Source organism: Solanum pennellii, chromosome 1 (genome assembly GCF_001406875.1).
Source record: "Solanum pennellii chromosome 1, SPENNV200".
In the NCBI taxonomy this organism is placed as follows: domain Eukaryota; kingdom Viridiplantae; phylum Streptophyta; class Magnoliopsida; order Solanales; family Solanaceae; genus Solanum; species Solanum pennellii.
Genome location: NC_028637.1, coordinates 6,849,753 through 6,872,695, shown reverse-complemented (window position 1 = coordinate 6,872,695; position 22,943 = coordinate 6,849,753). Strand labels below are relative to the sequence as shown.

The following is a 22,943-nucleotide window of genomic DNA, read 5'->3' as shown; positions in this document are numbered from 1 at the left end:
GGGGGGGGGGGGGGGGGAGTTCATTGAGTGTTCGATATCGCATAAACTTAAGAGTTTAGTTAAAGGAGACAATCTCATGTGTAACATCATATTCGTAAATGTTCTTTACCACTTATCATGACTAGAATTTCATATGCAAATTAAAGAATCATGCTAATCCATTTTATTACTTCTACTAATTAACTAAAGGTTGAATTATCGGTAGCCCCCTAAATTTGACATTAATTTTTACTTAAACACCTTAATTAGACTTTGTTAATTTTAGACACCTCATGTTGAGTTTCATATCATTTTGATATGCTTTTGTTTGATTTCATTTTTAGATATGCTTTTGTTGCAGAGATTAATTAAAGTTTAGCAGATTTTAATATTAACACTTTAACAGTTATTGGTTAAAATTAATCTTGTTTGATTTCCAAATTTAATAGACTATTTTCTATGAACACTAGAAGCTAAATAAAATTAGAGAGCATACATATCACGATAAATACATATTCGTCTAAATTTTATTTCATACCTTTCAAAAAATTTAAAATAAAATAATTATAATTCAAAAAGAAAAATAAGCATATCATAGCATTATCACACCATCATCGAAGCCAACAAAAAATTAAAATAATTCGATGTTGATTTCAATTTAAATTGACTTCTTGAAAGACTTGATTAATAACTAAATTCTATCAATTTTCACAAAGTCTTTTGCATGTATTGATTCAATCAATTTTTTTTTCCAAAATTAAATTTGTAAATTATACTCTCTTACCTCATCACAATCTGAGATTTTCTTTTCTTCAATAAATAAATAAATATAAACAGAAAGTATATATTTATATTATTTTTTTTCTTTTCAATTTTTTACAGAGATGAAAATGTTCTTAAAATCAGAAGGAACATTCGTATTATAGCATCTTTGAGTTCTTGATTAAATTTACATTTTCCAGCTTTTGCCTCTTCATAGATCTTCCAAATTTCTAGTATTTCTTTTGATTCTGCTTCAAAGTGCAAATCTTTATACTGGGTTTTGAATCTTTTGTTTCCATTTTTGAATTCTAGGTTTAAATTTTTCTCAATGTCCTTCTTGATTCTGGTTTAAAAATCAAAACTTTATAATGGGTGTTGAATAATATTTCCCCATTTTGAATAATAATAATACATGATTCTCGAAGATGGAGAAATGGGTATGTTTGTAATGTTGTAAAATTGTGATTTTTAGAATGAATTGTGGGCAATGAGGGGTGAAGGAGAGGAGGAGAGGGAGAACAATGGAGAGTATGGTAGAAGTGAGGAGTGAAAGGGTACAACAATCTATACAAGGGGTAGTGATACAGAGGACTAGGTTGAAACTGTTGTTTATTCCTGTTTTTACTAGCATTTTGGTATGGGCCTGTTTGGTTCAGCTTTGGCATATGCGCTTGCTTTCGGGTTTCACTCGTGTAACTAAAGCATCGGTTCGTGTTGATGAGACTGTGCATTCGACTACACCTAGTGAGTCTCTATTTGACAGAATCTTCAATTCTGATGTTGTTATGGGATTCTTAACAAGTTTGTCTTTTATTTGTTATGTGTATACTTTTGAGTAAATTCACTTCTATTTGTTTTGTATAAATAAAGTCAATTTTGTTTGTTTCGTATCAATAAAGTCACTTCCACTTAACTAGTCATTTGCCTGAATCTTGATGTAGTTATGTGATTCTCAATAAGTTTGTCTTATTTGGTATGTGATTACTTTGAGTAAATTCACTTTTATTTGTTTTGTAGCAATTAAGTCACTTTTGTTTGTTTCGTATCAATAAAGTCACTTTTGTTTGTTCTGTATCAATAGTCATTTGTTTCTCATAAGTTAGATTAAATGACCGGAATAATGTCATTAATAAAGTATTCTTTAAAAAACCGCTGGCAAGCTTACTCTTTCATTGCACTTAATAGATAATTGTATCCATTCTGGCTCTATTTAACGATAGATAGTCTTCAAAACTTATCAAATTAACCAGCATATTTTTCCACTTGAACAAAATTACAAGATTAGCAGAAAAATGAACTTTATCTTCCTATTTTTTAGAAAGACATACATATATATATGTGTGTGTTCGGCTTGAATAACGTATGTTTGCCAATAAGAGCATTAAGGCCTGAAGGGGGGAATTGGGGATCAGGGGCATTAGCAATCGCATCAGTAAAAGGCTCCCAATCTTGAGTTAACATGTTGTCAGCAACTTTGCTTTCGAGTTAGTTAGTGAAGTATGAGAGAGTAATTTTGCTGGTGGTTTTATAATGAGAAGTTATTAATGGTACCTTTTCGCTGATTTTATTAAAGTTTCCGGGGTGATCGTTCTTTTAGAGAAACAAATGAATGATTAAATGACTTTGTTGATACAAAACAAAGAAAAATGACTTCAATAGATAAATTCATCAAGTTTGGTCTACATTTGAGAAACGGAACTTGATTACTTCATATAGCTGACATCAATTGAATGGTGATATGTAATTTTATTGGTGGATTATCGTGGAAGGCGTTTAAATGTTTGTTACATAGTCATTAGGGGACAAGGGATTCACTTGAACTAGTGGATAGTTTCATAGTAGTGAGATTTCAGGAAAAGACCAACTTAAATTTTTTTGTTCTTAATAATCCAACGGATAGAGCTCTCCAGGAACAAGAGAAACAGAAGTGTGAGCAATTTAGAATATCCTCATACTTGGCTGAAGTTTTTCTGCAGCAGAGAAGCAAATCAAATTGGATAAGGTTGGGTGATGACAATACTAGGTATTTCTACTCCATCATAAAGCACAAAAGATTAGAACAGGCTACCACCCAAATTAGAGACAAGGAAGGAAAAATGCAATTGGAGAACACAGATACTGCTAAGGTATTTGTGGATTATTATGAGGAGTTGTTGGAGAGGAAGGAGAGGTATAGAATCAAGGCATTGGATAGATTTTTAAAGAATGGACACATGCTCACAATTCCTCAACAATTGGAGTTGGTCGGTCCATATTCAGAAAAGGAAATCAAGCACAAGCTGTGTTTAGTAATGATATGAACAAGAGCCTTGGACCAGAATCCAGATGGCTATGGAAGTGCTTTCTTCAGTGATGCTTGGAGTGTGGTGGGTGAAGATGTGAGTCCAGCAAGGGGATCCCATTTCCCTGCTTTTGTTTGTTTTGTCATGGAGTACCTGTCTAGAGTGCTAACCAAAATGAGTACACTGCCTGACTTCCAGTTCCATCCAATGAGTAAGGGAAACAAATTAACTCATTTAATATTTGCAGATGATGTTACGATATTGTGTAAAGGAAATATGAGTTCAGTCTCGAGGGTTATGGAAGCACTTCATCATTGCTTGGTGGCAAACCTTGACAAATCGAACATATTCATAGCTGGAGTGGAAGAAGGTGTCAAACAAAACATTCTTGCTAAAACTGGTTTCTCACTTGGTTCCCTACCAATAAAGTATTTGGGGTTACCACTTACCTCAAAGAAATGGAGAAAAATGGATTGTAAGCAAATGGTAGAGAAAATTACTCATAGAATTAGAGCAGCCTATGCTAAACACCTTTCTTATGCTGGAAGATTGCAGATCATAGTGGCAGTGCTGTTCTGTTATGTATAACTTTTGGGGATCAGTGTTCATATTGCCTTTGAGTGTACTGAAGGAAATCGACAGGAAATGCAGAGATTTCTTATGGGGAGCTATGGAAGGCAGAAGGAATATAGCATTAGTCAAATGGACCAATGTATGTGCACCAAAGAAGTATGGAGGCCTCAATATCAAGAGTTGTTGCAATTGGAATATAGATGCAGTGGGGAAATTGTTATGGGAGCTAGCAAGCAAGAAGGATATCCTGTGGGGCAAATGGGTGAATGGAGTGTATATGAAGTCGAGTGCAAACATTTCGGAACACAGTCCACCAAATGATTGCAGCTGGTATTGGAAGAAATTGAATTCTTTGAAGGTTCAGATGAAATGTTGGTATCAAGGAGGGAGGTACAAACTTACACCAACAGGGGACTATTCTATTTTGCCAAGTTACCAAGACTTACTGAGAGATCTGCCCAAGATGAAGGAAGCTGAATTAGTGTGGGTTCAATCCTTTTGCCAGGCAAAGGATTATAATATGGCTGGCTTACCAAGAAAGATTGCGTACAAAGGAAAGATTAAAGCGGTTGAACATTACCATGGATACTACTAAGTGCTGCTTGGCGTGAAGAGGACAAAGAAGAGACTCAATTGCATTTATTCTCAGAGCGTGGCTGGATAATGGAAGTAAGGAACAAATTAAGTATGTGTTAGGGATTACTATACAATGCGCAGGGTCTGCAGTACAGTCCACTAGATAAAGAACAGAAGATGGAAGCAGTTCCAAAAGGAGATTGTAGCATCAGTGTGGGGGGCAATGATTTACTACACTTGGCAAACAAGGAATAGAAGAATCTTTCAACAATCAAGTATACAACCTGAGTTCATGATCACACAAATACAGAGGGAAATATGTCAAAGGTTATACATTTTGAAAGACACCAAGAAAGCACATATGTCTTTATTTCAAAGATTTGTAGTTAGGATGAGTGTTTCCTGAGACCTATCAACTTGAGGTTCCCTTGCTGAAAGGTGGCTGAAATCACTAGGGGCTCTTTAGGTTGTAAATATTTGTGGTGGTATGGTAATAATTTCACATTTTATTACCCAAAAAAAAATGGATGTGAAAGATTGCTGATTTTTTGTTTACCCAAGAAAAAGAAAGGTTGCGTTTTGTGTGCTAAATTAGACACTTGATATTGATGACTTAGCCCCCAAGTATAGTGAAAAATGAAATGGAAACAAATTAAAAGAGTTGGTTCTCCTAGTGTAGCTTTTTCGCACTTGATGATACGAAAACAAAACCCTAATAGCTTGGGAATAAATCATTTTACTTTAAGCGTAGTGGTTCACTGGTTTGTATGTGATTTCAAGCGTCTTCTTTTTGTGCCAATTGGCTTAACAATATTTTATAACACTTATACTTCATAAAAAAACAGTATTCTGCTACACAACACTTATATTGTTTGCTTCAGACAGATACACTTGTTTTTCCTTATTTCAGGTGCCACGTCCATCCCGTGATTGTAACTGTAATACTCTTTAAAATGATTATTAACTCTAGTAATTTTAAAAAGTTAAATAGTCCAATAACTCATAGAATTTCTGCTTAGTAGGTTGAAGAACAAGTCAACGGATTAGTAGGGAGTCAGCCGATAATCAGTGCCATATTGATGAAAACAAAAAAAGGCTCTATGCCCCAAAAGCAAAGGGAGTCGTGTGGGTGGAGGGAAGTGTCCTAACTCTAAACAACTTACTTTTACAATAAAATATTCTAAGGGGCTGTCTGGCACTGTGTTAACAATCCTGCTTCTTCAAGAGAACCTCCTTCTTGACAGTACAAAGGGAATTGGTATTGTTAGTAATGTTTGTTCATCCATTTGCTCAAGCCCCTAATATAACTATAATTTCATTGCTTATAATGCAAGGAACAAATGTTGTGTAATGTTGGAGAAAAGAGGTAACTTGATTACCAACTAGTGTAATATATACATGTTCCCTGATTTAGTATGATATTTGTCCCAATCATAAATGTATGTTCAGTTCATGTTTTATATATTATTTGATCTTCATAATTCTCCCCACTTTTTTAAATAGACTTAGCTACCATGACTCAATGTATATCAAATAACGATTTGAATATCATCCTCATTCCTCTGAATTAGAAATTACTAGGGATGGAACGGTGCGGTGTGGTTGCGGGGAAAACCTGCAAAGAGTTCTACCCGCCTTAGTAGCATAATTTCTATTTTCAACCCACCGCCCTGCCCCACATAAACCCACACGGCATAAACTTGCACGCATTATTGGCTGTTCCTTTTTTAAAAAGAAAGCGTTTATGGAATGAATTTGATAGTTTATACTATCAAAGAAAAGCATCATTGATACATGATACATTGTCCTTGTCAATCCAAATTATGATGTACCTGTGAGAGGCAACTATGTAATCTACTACATACTAGTCATTAGCTGTACTTGCATACTTTTGTAAGAATTCATTTTTTTTTCTTTTTCCCTTTCTTGGGTAGTGTTAGGATAGTGAATTCTGTTTAGTTTGTGTAAATATATTGTTCTTTTTCCTATCAAAAACTTGTAAAAAAAATGAAACAACGGAATGGTGTAAGAACAAAAAACAGTCTGTTGTTACACAAAGACTGGTTCTTGAATTTGACAACTGATGAACTTCATTATACTCTCCTCAGATATCTTGATGAATATACATACGCTCCACTTCCTCTAAGTCTTATTTCATCTAGTTTTGTTTTGTCTACTTCAGCTATTCATTATAAGAGTTTCTTTATGTGAGAAATATAAGGGAAGAATATTATTGAATTTTTTGTTGTTTACATTATTACAGAGACCGTATTTATAGACACTACAATAGACACCTTTTCCAACTAGGACACTGCAATACAATCCCTTTCTAAGTAGGACCTATATATTATTCCTATTACTATTCCTACTCCTATTTCTATTCTAACTAGGATTGTATATACCTATTATTATTCTAACACTCCCCCTCAAGCTAGTGTATACAAATCATATGTATCTAGCTTGTTAAAAATAGAATTAATACAAGGACGAATGAGGAGCTTGGTGAGATATCTGCAAGTTGATCACTCGACTTCACAAAATTGACATTCAATCTCAATGTGCTTAGTCTTCTCATGAAATACTGGATTTGATGCATAATGCTGATAAAACACAGAGAGATAAATTACAGTGTTGAACTTTCCAAACCGCTTGCACAAGCTATTTCAGACCATAGAGTGGCTAATACAATCTACATACAAGACTACTAAACTCCCCCTGAGCAACAAAATTAGGTGGTTGCTGTCAGCAGTGTTATCAAAGGCGCGCTTAAGCCCTGAAGCGAGGCTCAAAAATGTTGAGTGTATTACCTCGCTTTATGTGCGCTTTAGTGTGGTCATCAAGGTTCTAAGGAAAACTTTTCCTTTCTAATGAACTTCTTATGAAGAAGCGACACTAAACAATTTATATTTCACTTATCATAACTTTTTTTCAATCTTTTTTGTCATATATTTATCATTTATGTTTATAACTATTAGTCTTGGACTAAACATATACATTTGTATTTTTTCTTCCTTTGCGCCCTTTTTATCAAAGCCCACGCTTTATTTGCGCTTTACGCTTAAAGTCCCCATAGACCTTAGAGCTTTTTTTGTGCTTTTTGCCTTTGATAACACAGGCTATCAGCGAAAGTGCTCAAAATCTAGTATAAAGTGTATGGATCATGTTGGAATCAATAGATGAGTCAATATTAAAAAAGTCACCGAAAAACAGGCCAAAACATGCTTCATATGTCGGAGTATTAGATTTGATGGCTAAAAATGGTCACAATCTAAGAAATAAAATTATACGGGTAGGGTCGGAATGATGTCACGACCCAACTAGAAAATAGAAATTATATAGGATAGTTCGAATTGATGGAACGACCCCATTGAAAAAGAGAAATAATACGGGTAGGGTCGGAAAGGTGGCACGACCCTAGTGAAAAAGAGCAATTATATAGGTAGGATTGGAATGATGACACAATCCTATGCAAATCAGATTTGAGGAGTCACCGAAAAGACGAATGAAACTACGCAAATCAAATCTGAGGAGTCACCGAAAAGACACACAGTGCTATGCAACTCAGATATGAGAAAGTAGTTCGGAAAAAATCCCACGGTACTACGCAAATTAAACATGAAAAGTAGTCCGGAGATGCACGGTGCTACACAAATAAGATATGCAAAAAAAAGGTAGTCACCAGAAGGATGGCATGCATGGTGCTACACAAATTAAATATGATAAAGTAGTCATTGAAATGATGGCACAATGCTACACAAATTAAATATGAAAAAGCAGTCACCGAAATGATGCAAGGTGCTATACAAATTAGATATGAGAAAATAGTCACTGGAAACATACATCACCCAACTTTTGCTAACATAATCATTGGTAGGACGGGCGACATATATGGATAATAGCCACCCGACGACAGCGAAAGCTCTTTGATTGTTTACCAAGATCGTAGAGGCTCTGATACCATGTGAGAATATAAGAGAAGAATATTATTAAATTTTTTGTTAATTACATTATTACAGAGAGAACGTATTTATAGACACTACAATAGACACCTTCTCCAACTAGGACACTGCAATACAATCTCTTTCTAAGTAGGACCTATATATTATTCCTATTCCTATTCCTATTTCTATTCTAAGTAGGATTGTATATACCTATTAATATTCTAACACTTTAAATCCACTTTAGTGTTTCAGGTTTAGGTTAAAAGATTTTTATCCCAAACCCCTGATCCACATGATTCTTTTTTAAAAAAATATTAGAAGTGTATTATCTTAATCAGTTTATTTTGCTAGTGGGGTAGTGCAGGCTAGAGCTTTTATAACCACCAATGTGGGACTTTTTGTCATTCTTTAATACAATGAATATGAAGAAGTGTATTATCTTAATCAGTTTATTTTGCTAGTGCGCCAACATACCATGTTTTCATGAAAATGCTATTACTCATCTTATAAGTGTAGCATTCATGAAAAGAGGAAACCTTTGAATTCTTCTTTGCAAATCCAAACTCTGCTTCTGCTATACATTACAATGAGTCGGAACTATACAAATTTTGAGTCATAACTCCATTAATTTCTCATACCATGCAGGAAATTATACAAGTAATGGGTTTCTTCAAGTGTCTTGCAATGGTGGTTTGAACCAAATGCGTGCGGCGGTTGGTCTTTTTCCCGCTTTCTCTTTTTATATCAATTTTCTCTTTTTGGCGTTGAGGAAGTTGGAAATTGTACAAGTGCATTCAAATTGAACTAGACCCACAAAATTTGGATACAAACTCCTAACCTGATAAATTCAGCCAATTTGAATGTAGATTTGTGACATGGTGACTGTTGCACGGCTTTTAAATTTAACGCTGGTTGTCCCAGAGCTTGATAAATCATCATTCTGGGCAGATCCTAGGTAATTCTGGTGTTATGTACTGTTGTTTCCTTGTCCTGTTGCTTAGTGATTTATAATAACTGCAGCATATCTTGGCAGCAACTTTGAGGATATTTTTGATGTGAGACACTTCATTGATTCATTAAGGGATGAAGTCAACATAATAAAGAGACTGCCAAAGAAAGTTGCAAGGAGCTACGGATACCATCCAGTAGTAATGCCTCCTGTTAGCTGGTCAAGTGAAAAGTACTACTTGCAACAGGTTGGTCTATTTGTTCTGGAGTATGTTATTATCATATAATTTGTTAACTGGTAGATGCATGATTGACCTGACCGAACTAGTTGTTCTTCATGGTTGTGCAACAATATTATTTGTCATCATTTAGAAGACCAAGGGCGTTTGGCTAAGCTGACAAGCTGGTTAAACTGATTTATGACAAATTTTTGGCTTGTCTACGCTTTTGGTAAATACTAAGTGCTTATAAGCCAAAATTAATCATAAGCTCTAAGATGGTCATCTCCAACTTATGGCTTTTCAACTTATAAGCACTCTTAGTTTGACCAACCCAGGACTTCTTCTTCACTCCATATCTATCGTTTCTCTTCTTTGCAACGATACATATAAATTTTTAATTATTGGTAAAAATTTTAAGGGCAATTAACAAAAGACTAGCTTATCAGCAGTTTTTTCCAAGTATATTGACTACTTATGTTCTGTTTCATCACTTCTAGCACGTAACTCATAACTGCTTACTTATCAAAATTCACCTAAAACTTATCAGTTAAGCCAAGCTGGCTTCTGTACAAGTACTTTCACTTCACAAGTTTGGACTAAGTGATGTTGTTGCTATGTGTGTATTACTACTTAGACATTAATCAGTATGTAGTCGAACGATGAATTCGTAGTCATTAAATATCAGTAGCCTTGATTACTGATATTCCTTCTGTCACACACTGAACATTTACATGTTATTTAACGGTAAAAGATCCTACTCTAATGCGTTTTATATGTATTAACAGATTCTGCCTCTCTTCAGCAAGCATCAGGTTGTAAACTTCAACAGGACAGATACTAGGCTAGCAAATAACGGGATCCCTCTTGAGCTTCAGAGACTTAGATGTCAGGTCAATTTTCACGCTCTGAAATTTACACAGAAGATTGAGGCATTGGGACAAAAGTTAGTCCATATGCTTCAGCAGAGAGGACCATTTGTCGCATTGCATTTACGGTATGAGATGGATATGTTGGCTTTCTCTGGTTGCACTGAAGGCTGCACAGAGGAGGAAGCAGAGGAGCTCAAACAGTTAAGGTGATAACAATTGAAGTAGCATTTTGTATTTACATTACGCTCATGTATCTTTGCTTAGGATAGTAACGTTTATATAGGTTTAATAGTTGAATTCAGTGTTAGTATATGATGATGTTCAAGTAACATCATTGATTTGGTCATGCTCAAGTCATGATCAAATTAGTATCTCACACCACAAGGATTGTCTAAAGAATGTGTTTTCTCTCTTACCTACTTAGGTCCATAGGCTTTTATCTTTCTTTTCTTTTTGGATAAACTAATGATTATCTAATTTGAAACTCCATAAAAAGTGATACGACATAGACAAGGGACACTAAAAGAGTGCCAAGATCAGTTTGGACTTATTATTGTTAGGTCTACACCATCCGTGAAGGCAACACTCTTGCTAAGATCATTGATAGAAATTTAACATCAGAAGAAAAAAAAATTTACACAGGTGAACTAGAGAAAGTATATGACAGGGTGCCAAAAAAGAGTTCTTTGATGGGTGTTTTGTGAGCATTTAAGAAGAAAAGAATTCATATTAAATATATAAATACCATGAAGGAATATGTAGGAATGAACTGTCACTGGTGTGAGAGCATAGTATTAGATGCAAAGTTATTTCTCATAACCGTGGGTTTACACTGACATTGAGTACATGCCTTTTTATCTTGGTCTGGATGAGCTAACTAGCATTATTTTGGAGGTCCCTTGGGGCTTGGTGTATGCTATTTGCAGATGATATTATGTTCATTGACAAAACTAGTGATTGTGTCAACCAAAAGCTTGAACTATAGAGAAGTACTTTGAGAGAGTAAGGGGTCATTGTTGGGATAAGGTAGGTTACTCTAGTATTAGGTTTGAGATAAATTTGTACTTTGTTTGTGTTAGAACATGAATAGGTTTATACAATCCTATTTAGAATAGGAATAGGAATACAAATAGAAATAGGAATAGTAAATAGTATCCTACTTTGTAAAGGATAGTATTCTAGTGTCTATAAATAAGGTCTCAATGTAATAATGTAGACACAACAACAATTCAATAATATTCTTCCCTTATATTTCTCACACTTTGGCTGAAGATATATCCCAAACTTAGTCTTCGATATCCCACCTATTACCGTCGAACTTGGTCTTATTTTATCCTACCTCCCAGCTGGGATAAACTAGTAAAAGGATTAAAATCCGAGGACTATAATTTCGAGATAACTTACTCTATTCTTAGAATCCTAAGAATATTCTATGGCATATGTAAATATAATAGGTAGCTTGATTTCCTCCTAGATTTACTCGTGATTAGGTATTCATTTCCTTTCCTTTTTAGGACATGTATACTTAGCTATTTAAACCCCAATAGCTTTTGGGAATAATTAAGGTGAGTTCTCTCTCAAACTCTTCTCTTCTCACATGGTATCAGGGCTTCTTTAGTGAGAAAGCAAGAATAATAAGAGAACAAAATTGCTGAAATTTTTTTTTCCAGCAAAAAAACCTCCACTGTTCTGCGATTCCGACACTCTCCAGGGGTATTGTGCATATACCAGTACCACCATTACGATCGGAATCCTTGCAGGTTGTGTTTTTCAGCCACTTTTCTGGCAGTTCCTTTTTTCCAGCAACTTTTTTCTGGCAAGACAGCAAGCAGATCTCCAGTTTTGCAGATCTGTTCTTCATTTTTTTCCTGCCAGAATTTACTTTATTTTTGAACACTAATAAATCTGTTTTTCATGTCTCTCGGATTCGATATGTTTAGCACTAAATCTGCGAGTTCCACCAGCCCAAACCATGGCATCACCACAGAACCTTTGACAGGTAGTGCAAACTATTTATCTTGGTCCTCCTCTGTTCAATTGTGGGGCAAGGGACAAGGTGTTCAGGATCAATTGGTTACACAGGCCAAGGATATTATTGAAAAAGATAGGGATCAATGGGAGAATATTGATGCTCAATTGTATAGTCTGTTATGGAAATCTATTGATTCAAAGTTGATGCCATTGTTTCGACCATTCCAAACTTGCTTCTTAGTTTGGGAAAAGGCTCGTGGGCTATACACAAATGACATATCCTGCTTTTATAATGTGATTTCTCGGTTGACTAATTTTAAAAAGCTGGACTTGATATGTCAACTTATGTTCAGGCAGTTATGGAGGAATTTAATGAGTTAATGCCCGTTACTCCAAATGTTGAAAAGCAATTAGAGCAGCGTCAGAAGATTTTTCTAGTTGTTACACTTGCTGGACTTCCATCTGATATTTGATTCAGTGCGAGATCAAATTTTGGCTAGCTCTACTATTCTTGTTGTGGATGACCTGTTTTCTCAATTGTTATGACTAACTGCACCACCTATGTTGTCTAGTCATCCAGTACCACCTGCAGATTCTTCTGCCTTAGCATCTCAGGCTGCATTTCAGACCGGAAATCATCATGGAGGCCGGCATGGGAAACAACGACCAAGATGTGGTTATTGCAACAAACTGGGTCATACCTGTGAGTGTGCTACTCTCTACATGGTAAACCAGAGAATGCTCATGTTGCTCAAACTAAACACTGGTAATCCCACCAATCAATTGTTCTCTTTGTCTGAGGTAGAATACAATGGCTTTCTTCAGTATCTAGCGAGTAAGCAAACATCTTCATCAATAGCTTCTGTTGTCCAAGTTGGTAATCCTATTGGTTATATCTTACAGTCCACCTAACTTGGCCCTTGGGTTATGGACTCAGGTGCTTCTGACCATATTTCTGGTAACAAATTTTCATTGTCTAATATTACTTAACTCTTAGTGGGAAGCCCTTCCCTTTGTTACATCAGCTAATGGTTCTCAGACTATGGCAGCCGGAGTCGGTCAAGCCAATCCTTTACCTTCCTTGACTCTAATTATGTTCTTTTTGTTTCTGGTTGTCCCTCTAGCTTCTTGTCAATAAGCCGTTTGACCAAGGCTTTAAATTGTTTCTGTCTCATTTTATAGTGACTTCTTTGTCATGTAGGACCTCAGTACGGGAAGGATGATTGGTGAAGGGCATGAGTCGAATGGACTTTATTATCTCAATTCTCACAAATCCACTACCGTTTATTCAATCTCAGACTCTTCAGATTTAATCCACAGACAATTGGGACATCCTAGTTTATCCAAACTTCAAAGATGGTACCTAGCTTGTCCAAATTGTCTAAGTTAGATTGTGAGTTATGTCAATTGGGGAAGCACACCTAAGCTACTTTTCCGCGTAGTCCTAATAATAGTGTAGAGTCTCGTTTTCATTTAGTTCATTATGATATTTGGGGTCCTACTAGAGTCAGTTCTACATTGGGTTTTAAGTACTTTCTACTTTCATTGATGATTACTCAAGGTGCACTTGGATGTTCTTAATGAAAGATTGTTCTGAATTATTTTCCATATTTCAAACTTTTTGTGTTGAAAGAAAAAACCAATTTGGTGTTTCTATTCGCATTTTTCGTAGTGATAATGCATGTGAATATTTATCATCTCAATTTAAACAATTTATGTCTTCCCATGGAATACTTCATTAGACATCTTGTCTTTACACTACACAACAAAATGGATTGGAGAGAGAAAAAACAGGCATATTGTTGAGACTGCACACACTCTCTCATACAAGCAAAGGTTCCAGTGCGATTTTGGGGGGACGCAGTGCTCACCTCTTGTTATCTGATTCACTGTATGCCTTCCTCTGCTATTCAATCAGGTACCTCACTCTATTTTGTCTCCCAAGTCAACCCTATTCTCTCTTCCACCCCGCGTCTTTCGGAGCATATGTTTTGTCCATATTTCACTCTAGGAAAAGACAAATTCGCTCCTCGTGCTCTTAAATGTGTCTTTCTCGGTTATTCAAGGGCACAAAAGGGATATCGATGTTTCTCACTTGACCTTCAGCGATACCTCATGTCAACTGATTTTAATTTTTTTTGAAGGTCAGACCTACTTTACATCCTCTTCTGCTAAATAATTAGACATTTCTGAGGTTCTACCAGTTCCATCTTTTGGGGATCCCGCCATTTTTTATCCTTCCATATCATCTCCTATGACTCCATCTACCTCCTCTGCACCTCCACCATTATTAATCTATCATCGTTGTGTGCGCCCAAATGATTCGCGCCCTCCGCTAGAATCTTTGCCTACTGAGGACTTGTCTACACAGAGTTCTTCCATTTCCACTCGAAAAGGTAATCGCTCTACTCGTAACCGTCATCCTTTCTATACTTGTTTGAGCTATCATCGTTTATCACCGACCGATTTTGCGTTTGTATCACCACTATCATTTGTGTCTATTCCTAAGACTACAGGTGAAGCCCTTTCTCATCCAGGCTGGCAACAAGCTATGATTAAAGAATTGTCTGCCTTACACTCTAGTGGTACTTGGGAGCTTGTTCCTCTACTTGTTCTCGGTGGGTATATGTAGTGAAGGTTGGGCCTGATGGACAGACTGGTCGCCTATGGTGATACTTTCTCTCCAGTGGCCAAGATTGCTTTAGTCCATCTCTTTTTCTTGATGGTTGTGTTTCATCATTGGCCTCTCTGCTAGTTGGATATTAAAAATGCCTTTCTTCATGGAGATCTCAAAGATAAGGTATATATGGAGCAACCACCTGGTTTTGTTGCTCGGGGGAGTGTAGTAACATGGTTTGCATACTACGACGAGCACTTTATGGCCTAAAGCAGTCTCCTCGAGCATGCTTTGGTGAGTTTAGCATGGTTATTCGGGAGTTTGGCATGGTACGAAGTTTAGTCGATCATTTGGTGTTTAATTGTCACTTTGCGTTTGTGCATGTATTTGGTAGGTATGTTGATGGCATAGTTATCACTGGCAATGATGATGAGGGAATTACCAAATTTAAACATCACCTTTTCCATTTTCATACTAGGGATCTTGGTCGACTGAGGTACTTCTTGGGAAAGTAAGAAATAAAATGTGGTTGCTAGATTTAGTGCAGAAGCAGTATATCGGGCTATGCGGTGGCAACACGTGAACTCATATGGATCAAGCAACTACTATTTGAGTTGAAATTTGGAGATACTAAAGGAATGGAACTTGTGTGGGATAATCAAGCTGCACTTCACATTGCATCGAATCCAGTATTTCACGAGAGGACTAAACATATAAAGATTGACTGTCATTTTGTTAGAGAAAAGGTACTTTCAGGAGACATAGTCACAAGGTTCGTGCAGTCAAGTGATCAGTTTACAAAACATATTCACCAAGTCCCTAGCTGGTCCCAAAACAAGTTATATATGTAACAAGCTTGGTGCATATAATTTGTATGCACCAGCTTGGAGGGGAATGTTAGAATCCTAAGAATATTCTATAGCATATGTAAATATAGTAGGTAGCTTGATTTCCTCATAGATTTACGCTAGCTTGATTTGATATTGATTTGTAGTGATAAAGTATTGATTTCCTTTCCTTTATAGGACATGTATACTTAGCTATTTAAACACCAATAGCTTGTGGGAATAATCAAGTTGAGTTTTTTCTCAAACTCTTCTCTTCTGACATCTATGAATCGAACTAACCTAGAATAGTCGTTTGGTTTGAATATAAGTTATGATGGGATTAATTATGATGAGTTAAGTTATGTTGGGATTTGTTACGATGGGATAAGTTATGTTGAGATTATTTCTTATTGAGTGTTTGGTTTGTCGTATTCAAAATAATATGCATTGCATAAATTTTTTTAAGAACAAGTTAATTGTTTTCAAAAATGCCCTTCATGATTGTGAAAAGTAATGTATAAAAAGGGTTTAAACGGATATCTTTGTCATTTGTCTATTTATCCTGGGATTAGTTAGTCCAGACTTACTATACCATCGATGAGGAGGGATAACTTATTCCAGTACTAATTATCAATCCCGTAATAAGTTATCATGGACTTGCCTATGAGGCAACACATTAAGCGCACTTTAATTTATTCTCAGGAATATTTAGTGTTCTCCTTCACACAAAACCACCCTTGAGGGTTTAAAGATAAGTTGAAGTAAAAATGAATGCGTAATGTAGGGTACTTGCATAAACATAGTGAAATTGAGGTGAGATTAGGTGGGATTGCATACTTAATCACAAATCAATTCAAATAATAAAGCTTGATGTCCTTGAGATTTGGTATGATGGGTGATGATGTTACCAACACAATCAAAATAGTTTGGTTGAAATATGAAGTGTAATTGTTGTGTTATATGATATAATGGTACTTATGAAATTAAGATAAGAGATCCAAAATGCTTTGCTGAGGCTCAAGTAGAATAAGGGGTACTCGAGCAGAGGGTCGTCTCTGACCATAAAGCTCCGTCTTAAAGAATGATTTCAAAGGCCCAACATTCACTTCCATGCAACGTTGATGGTCCTACGACCATTTTTTCTTTCTAAAAAATAGTTGTAGGACCATCAATGTTGCATGGAATTGAATGTTAGGCCTCTAATATCCACATATATCCATAAGATGTATGACTATCACAGTTATTTGTCAAGGTGGATGTGCGGATTACATTCAGGAGAAGGTGCAAGTATCACACATAGAAGATTATATGAGAGAGTAGCTTGAGGTACTTTATTTATACCTAACTCCAACATGGAGTTCCAGATGCACCAGTTTTGTAGGTGTGGAACCATGATGAGTGAAGACATCTTAGTAGGAAATGTGGTACTTGTTTCCCACCCTTCCTCCTTCACTTTGAGAATTGTGTTAACAAAGAGCGAGAAGAAGTGGAAGAGGTCCCATACAAAATCACTCTTACTTGAGCAATGCAGGAGACTAGGGAATGGGTCAAATAAACTCTGTCGCGTCGAAACAATAACGGGTGACAACATACTTAGATGATTCTTTGATTGATATTTTCATATTAGTGATTGAAAGAGGTGTATATGGCTATGTTATAGAAAAAGAAATCGGAAGCATCGAATGCTAAGGAGGTGGCTTGACAAGGAAGGAATGAAAATAGTCAAGGATGCCTTCTTTGGTGGCGAAACTAAGGGATAAATAGCAATACTAATTCTCTAAGCTGGTTTGGATTTCCAATGTTTTGAGAAATTGGTCAAGATAGATGGCATCACCATTTTTTGTTCCTTCTTACTAGTTGACAATCTTTGGAATGAGGGAGATGTAAATCACATGGAAGTTATTCAAAGAAACCCTATGATCGCTTGGAATTCACTAAACCTAGAAAAAAGCAGGACACAACGAAAGAAAAAAATCTGCATGGGTGATACCAATTAGTTGGGATTAAGTTTTAGTCAGGAATCTGACCTAATGGTCAGTAAAGTGTGTTTTACTTAGAGACCAATACCAGATACAAGAAACACTGCATGACTTTTTCCTCTTGCTTATGTCTTTGATAACGGAGTTACCCGATACCTATGTTGGAAAGTCCAACAGGTTCTTGACATAATAGTCGAGTTGTGCAAACTGGCGCATACACCACCATAATTAAAAATGAGGTTTTAGTGTTATTAGTACGTTATGTAGGGTCCAATGTTTGATAGGAGTTAGTCTCATTGATCATTTATACACGAGTGAAAAATGTGGAGGACTTATAATGCTTGAGAGACTAAGTTCTTATATATTACACAGAAAAAGCTTAATTGGAGTGACGTGTAGTGAGGATGAGATTGTCCACCTCAACTTACTTGGGATTAAGGTATAGTGTTGTTAATGTTGTAATGGTTATTTAATTTCTTGCTCATCATAGCAACTCCAAGCTACGTCGTTTATCTAGATAGTTCCTTGTCACACATTAATTTAGAACGGCTTCCATGCCCAGACATCCCTATTGTGCATTTATATCATGATACTAGATAATGCATGTGACATTGAAGAATAACTTTTTGATTTTTGTTATGTTCTTTTAAGATCCCTTTGATAGAGGATGTCGAATAATGGCTAACCCAACTCCCCTAACCTAGGCAACAGAAAAGGAGAACACCAAGAGATAGCCTCCAAAGTTTTCTCTCGAAAACACACACGAGTGGCGTGATACCAAAAAAAATTCTTTACTATAAGAATATGTCTAGTATCTATTTTTGATCTTAATTTTCAGTTTTTTGTTTTTACTTTTGTAACTATTTACATGGACTGATCACCTAGAGTTTCACCATGGTGATAGTCGTAGACTGGTAAAGTTGATTATGAGTAGTGTGCGATGACTACCTAGTGGTACAAGTTGGTTGCAGACCTAAATTGAAATGCAAACATGAATAACATTATTTGCTCATAATTTTTTGTTTTCCCTTCTAATTCGATTTTGAAGTTTCTATATTGTCGAAGATTTTCAATTTTTTATTGTTTATTTTCCCATATACATGATTTTCTTGTATTGTACCGTTCTTTGTGTTTGACATTCATACACCTCATTTTTATTTTTTCTACATTGTAAAGTTTTGTTTTACGTTGTTTGCTCAGGTATGCATTTCCATGGTGGAAAGAGAAAGAGATTGTATCTGATGAGAAGAGATCTCAAGGCTTGTGTCCCCTCACACCGGAGGAGACAACTTTGATTCTACAAGCATTGGGTATTGAAAAGAATATGCAGATTTATATTGCGTCGGGTGATATTTATGGCAGTGAACAAAGACTTGCTACACTGAGAACTGCCTTCCCAAAGATCGTAAGTGTTAATTGTTTTTTTTCGTTTCCTTTGCCGGACTATTAGGAATATAGATCTCACGACTAAATATATTAGAAAAACTGTCGCATTTGACTATATTATGATAAAAACGACTTATTATTCATTAGCAACCTAATTGCATGCTCTCATATAATTGATAATCGTTGATATTCTGAAAATCAAAATTTTATAACTAAAAATGATTTCTAGCAAATTTTAATAGAAATTGTGACATTAAAGAGATCTGAAAACTTTATTTTGACAAGCAGTCTTGGAGTCTTTTTTTGTGTAGTTTCTATGAAACTAGGAAGTGACCAGCATAACCCTTATGAGGAATACAAAGTTACCCGTTTAAAAAAAATTAACATATTTTTATAAATTGTTCTATAGATTGAAACCTTGGTAAGGATGGAGAAATTATGTATATTAAAGTTAAGTCAGAAAAGTATGATAATTAGAAAAACCTGATACAACTGGTGTAGTTTATGAGAAATGAATTAAAGAAGAAGAAGAAGAGTTTGAATAAACAGAAGAAGATATGGAGAAGAAGGAAACACAATCTCTTAAGAACAAAATACTGATTATTGAGAGTCTACAATCTCTCAATACAGATTCTCATTAATTGTGTTAAATCATACAAAGTGTAGTTCTATCTATATATATACATACATTCTTGAAAGGGTAGTTAGTAATCCTAACTAACTAATGAAATATTTTAACTTCTAACTAACTTATAAAGTTCAACTTGTGCCTATTTGCTTAATACATTAACAATTGGCATGCCAATAAAGTTTTGGAAATATTGCAGAGAGATAGAGTTGTAAAAAAATATTTATTCATGATAAAACTTTGAAATAAACGATAGAAATTACCCTTAGAAACGTTATCTAGAGTCACTCGATAAAATTAATAGCCTAACATCAATTTTAAATAAGAGACATATTTTTTTTATCTCCATGTTTTTTGTTTATATTACAGTATTCTTGAAAAACATAAAGTTTTTTAGCTTTAATAATCTTATTGCTTAGTAAGGATAAGTAAGATGTTGGTCATTTGCTTGCAATACAATCTATTGGATAATATTATATAAAATTTTATTTACTAATGTGAAGATGTTAGTTATTTAATTCAAAATTCTAAAATAATATCTACTATAAAGAGTAGACAATATTTTCTATAACAATTTTTTTAATCTAAATTTTATATTATTTAAGCAAAAGTAAAATCATAAAGTTTATATTTATTAAAAATTTTGGGCACTCAATATTTTTGTTGCCTAAGCAAAGGCTTCATTAGCCTTCCGTTGAGCCAAACCTGAACATCATAGAGAATCAATTCGAATTTGTGCTTAGTAGATCCATAAAGACTAATTTTGTTCGAGTGTTTTATGAAAAAGTCATGGCAAAACTTTGGAATGGAGAATAGATTTCATGACTTAGGGACATGATAATGATGATAAGAAATCAATTTTAATCTGTGCTTAGTTCCTTAACAAAGACTAAATTTTGTTAGGATGGTTAATGAATTTTTATACTGACAGAAGAAGGATTTTCACACGATAACTATATTCACAAGATTGAATGCATAAAAATATAGATATGAAGATGAGTGTTCAGTTACAAAGATATTGGGTACGATGAGAGAAAATCACATTCAGTAGAAGATGCATGTAACATACATAGAGGGTATGATGAAAGAAAGTAGTCTATTTAAAGTTAAATGTTTGGCTAAAGTCTTAAGCGATCCCCTAAACTTGTCCACATCTTTCTTTTTGACACTAGAACTAAGACTTGTTTCTATTACACTTACAATACTAAAGTTGTCCTATTAAATACTTTTTGCTGACATGACTTTGTGTGGGTAAAACACCTCAAAGGGGCGCGTGAGAGATAATTATTTGGTCAAATTTTTTTTTCTATTCTTCTCCATTTTGTCTTGCAAATATTTTCTTTTTCTGGCTACCTGATCTCTTCTACCACCACCGTCATTTTTCTTCAAATTTACTTCCGCCGCCACCACACCACATCACCTTCTTTGCCTGAAAAAATGTGAGTCCACGACCACAACTTCTATCTTTCACACCATTGCGCCACCTTTCGACACTTCTATCACTCTCCATCTCCCTCCCTTCTTAGATCTTCAAATTCCCACAAATGTAATGAAAAATGGGTTCATGTAAATGATAAAGACCTCAAAAACAACAATGTTCCTTCGCCATATGGTGTTCGGACCCAAAGGCAATCATTAAGTGAATTGATGTGTCTTCTTGTTTCGTCATCTAATTGATGTGCTTCATATAGCATTCAGATCGAATGATCATGAAATTACATTAAAGGTGTATTTGGTATGACGGAAAACATTTTCCGGAAAATGTTTTCCAATTTTTCATGTTTGGTTCGGTAAAATGTTTTTCAAATCCTCTCCTATGTGGTTTGCGAGCTATTGCATAGGAGCGGGGGTTTTACCCTGTGCGGCACCCAAAGGGTAGCGACTGCGGGTTTCCCTTATCATAAAAAAAGTGTTTTTCAAATCAACTCATTTTCCTCAAATTCAAGAAAAATGACTTCCCTTCGAAACATAAGAAAAACATTGGCGAAATGGTCTTATAGACCCTTATACTTGTATCAAATTGTAAAGTGGATCCTTCTACTTAGGATTTTGTCAAGTGAACACTTAAACTTAACAAAACACAATATTTTAAACCCTTATTTCATTTGAACAATGTGCGTGTAATGCAACCAAATACACGTGTAATCCAGCTCATTTTTAATGCCACATCAGAAATTAAATATAAAAAATAAATAATATTTTTTTAAAATGTTATTTTTCCGTTCTTGTTGCACCTTCTTCTCAACTCTTCCATTCTCATCACACCATTTCCCATCAGTCTGCCGCCCCACCCACCTCCCACCATTTCCCATCCGTCTGCCGCCCCACCATCCCCAAATCCAAACCCACCTTTCTCGTTCATCTGCCGCCCCACCCACCTCCCACAATTTCTCATTCGTCTGCCGCCCCACCACCCCCAAATCCAAACCCACCTCCACCATTTCCCATCCATCTTAAGCATAAATATACACCTGCTGCTATATCTTGCAAATTAGGTGTTCTCGTTTGGCAAGTTTCTACAAAAGATGAAATTCTTTTCTTTATCCAATTCTTGCAAAGCTATACATGAATTTTCCTTCCCCAAAACATTCAAAGATTCAAGAATCTTTACAGAAAAAAATCAGAATACATAAATCTCCGCACACCAAAAAAAGGTTGCTTGAAGCGACTGTGTAGATTTTAGTAACGACAATTTTCTTCCTAATCTGGAGCAAAGAAAGTTGCCGCTGCCCCACCTATACTCTCTTACTCATCATCTCCACCTCCGTCGTTAGGTAATTTTCAAAATAAAAAATACCCAATTTTCGAGCGAGCACCACCATAAAACAAATGCCGCATTCTCCCTCCACTAATAATCACCATGAAATTTGATGTCATGAAAGTTCCAATGTCAAGATCGATAAAGAAGATAACGATAGGGTGTGGATAAGAAAGAAAAATGGGGTTGGGGTTGGGGTGGCTGAATAAAAATTAGTGTGGGGAAGAAGATGGAGTTTTTTCCTTTTTAAATTTATTATTTTCTTTTTTTTGATAATTTTAATAATTTAAAATTAAATTTAAAATTTTAAATATCATGTTCACATGCCTTTACAGGCGTGTGACTACACTCTCTTGCCAACTCATTTATATTAATGCCACATAAGAATGGTCAATTGTCAGAGGGTTTAATATGTTGTGTTATGTTGAGTATAAGGATTCAGTTGACAAAGTATTAAGTAGAAGAGTCCATAATACAAATTGATACAAATATAAGGGGTCCACCAGATTATTCCGCCGAAAACATTTTCCAAAACTTTCCTCTATACAGTTTTTTTGTTGAACAAATAACTTTAAAGCTTATTTAAAAAAAAAACATTTTTCAACTTCAACTTTTTTATTTTTTAA

At 35.2% G+C, this 22,943-nt stretch overlaps 1 protein-coding gene across 3 annotated transcripts in view; it reads left to right on the top strand.

The window, feature by feature from the left end:
* The first annotated feature begins 846 nt into the window (after positions 1-846).
* Positions 847-22,943, top strand: part of LOC107008438 (rhamnogalacturonan I rhamnosyltransferase 1-like) — a 27,195-nt gene continuing 5,098 nt past the window's right edge. For all 3 annotated transcript variants that reach the window (XM_015207804.2, XM_015209169.2, XM_015208547.2), the window contains exons 1-6: positions 847-1,485; positions 8,759-8,826; positions 8,980-9,068; positions 9,147-9,309; positions 10,068-10,357; positions 18,746-18,950. In XM_015207804.2, coding sequence (XP_015063290.1) covers positions 1,263-1,485; positions 8,759-8,826; positions 8,980-9,068; positions 9,147-9,309; positions 10,068-10,357; positions 18,746-18,950 — 1,038 coding nt within the window. In that variant the 5' untranslated portion in view covers positions 847-1,262. The remainder of the gene's footprint in view (positions 1,486-8,758; positions 8,827-8,979; positions 9,069-9,146; positions 9,310-10,067; positions 10,358-18,745; positions 18,951-22,943) is intronic.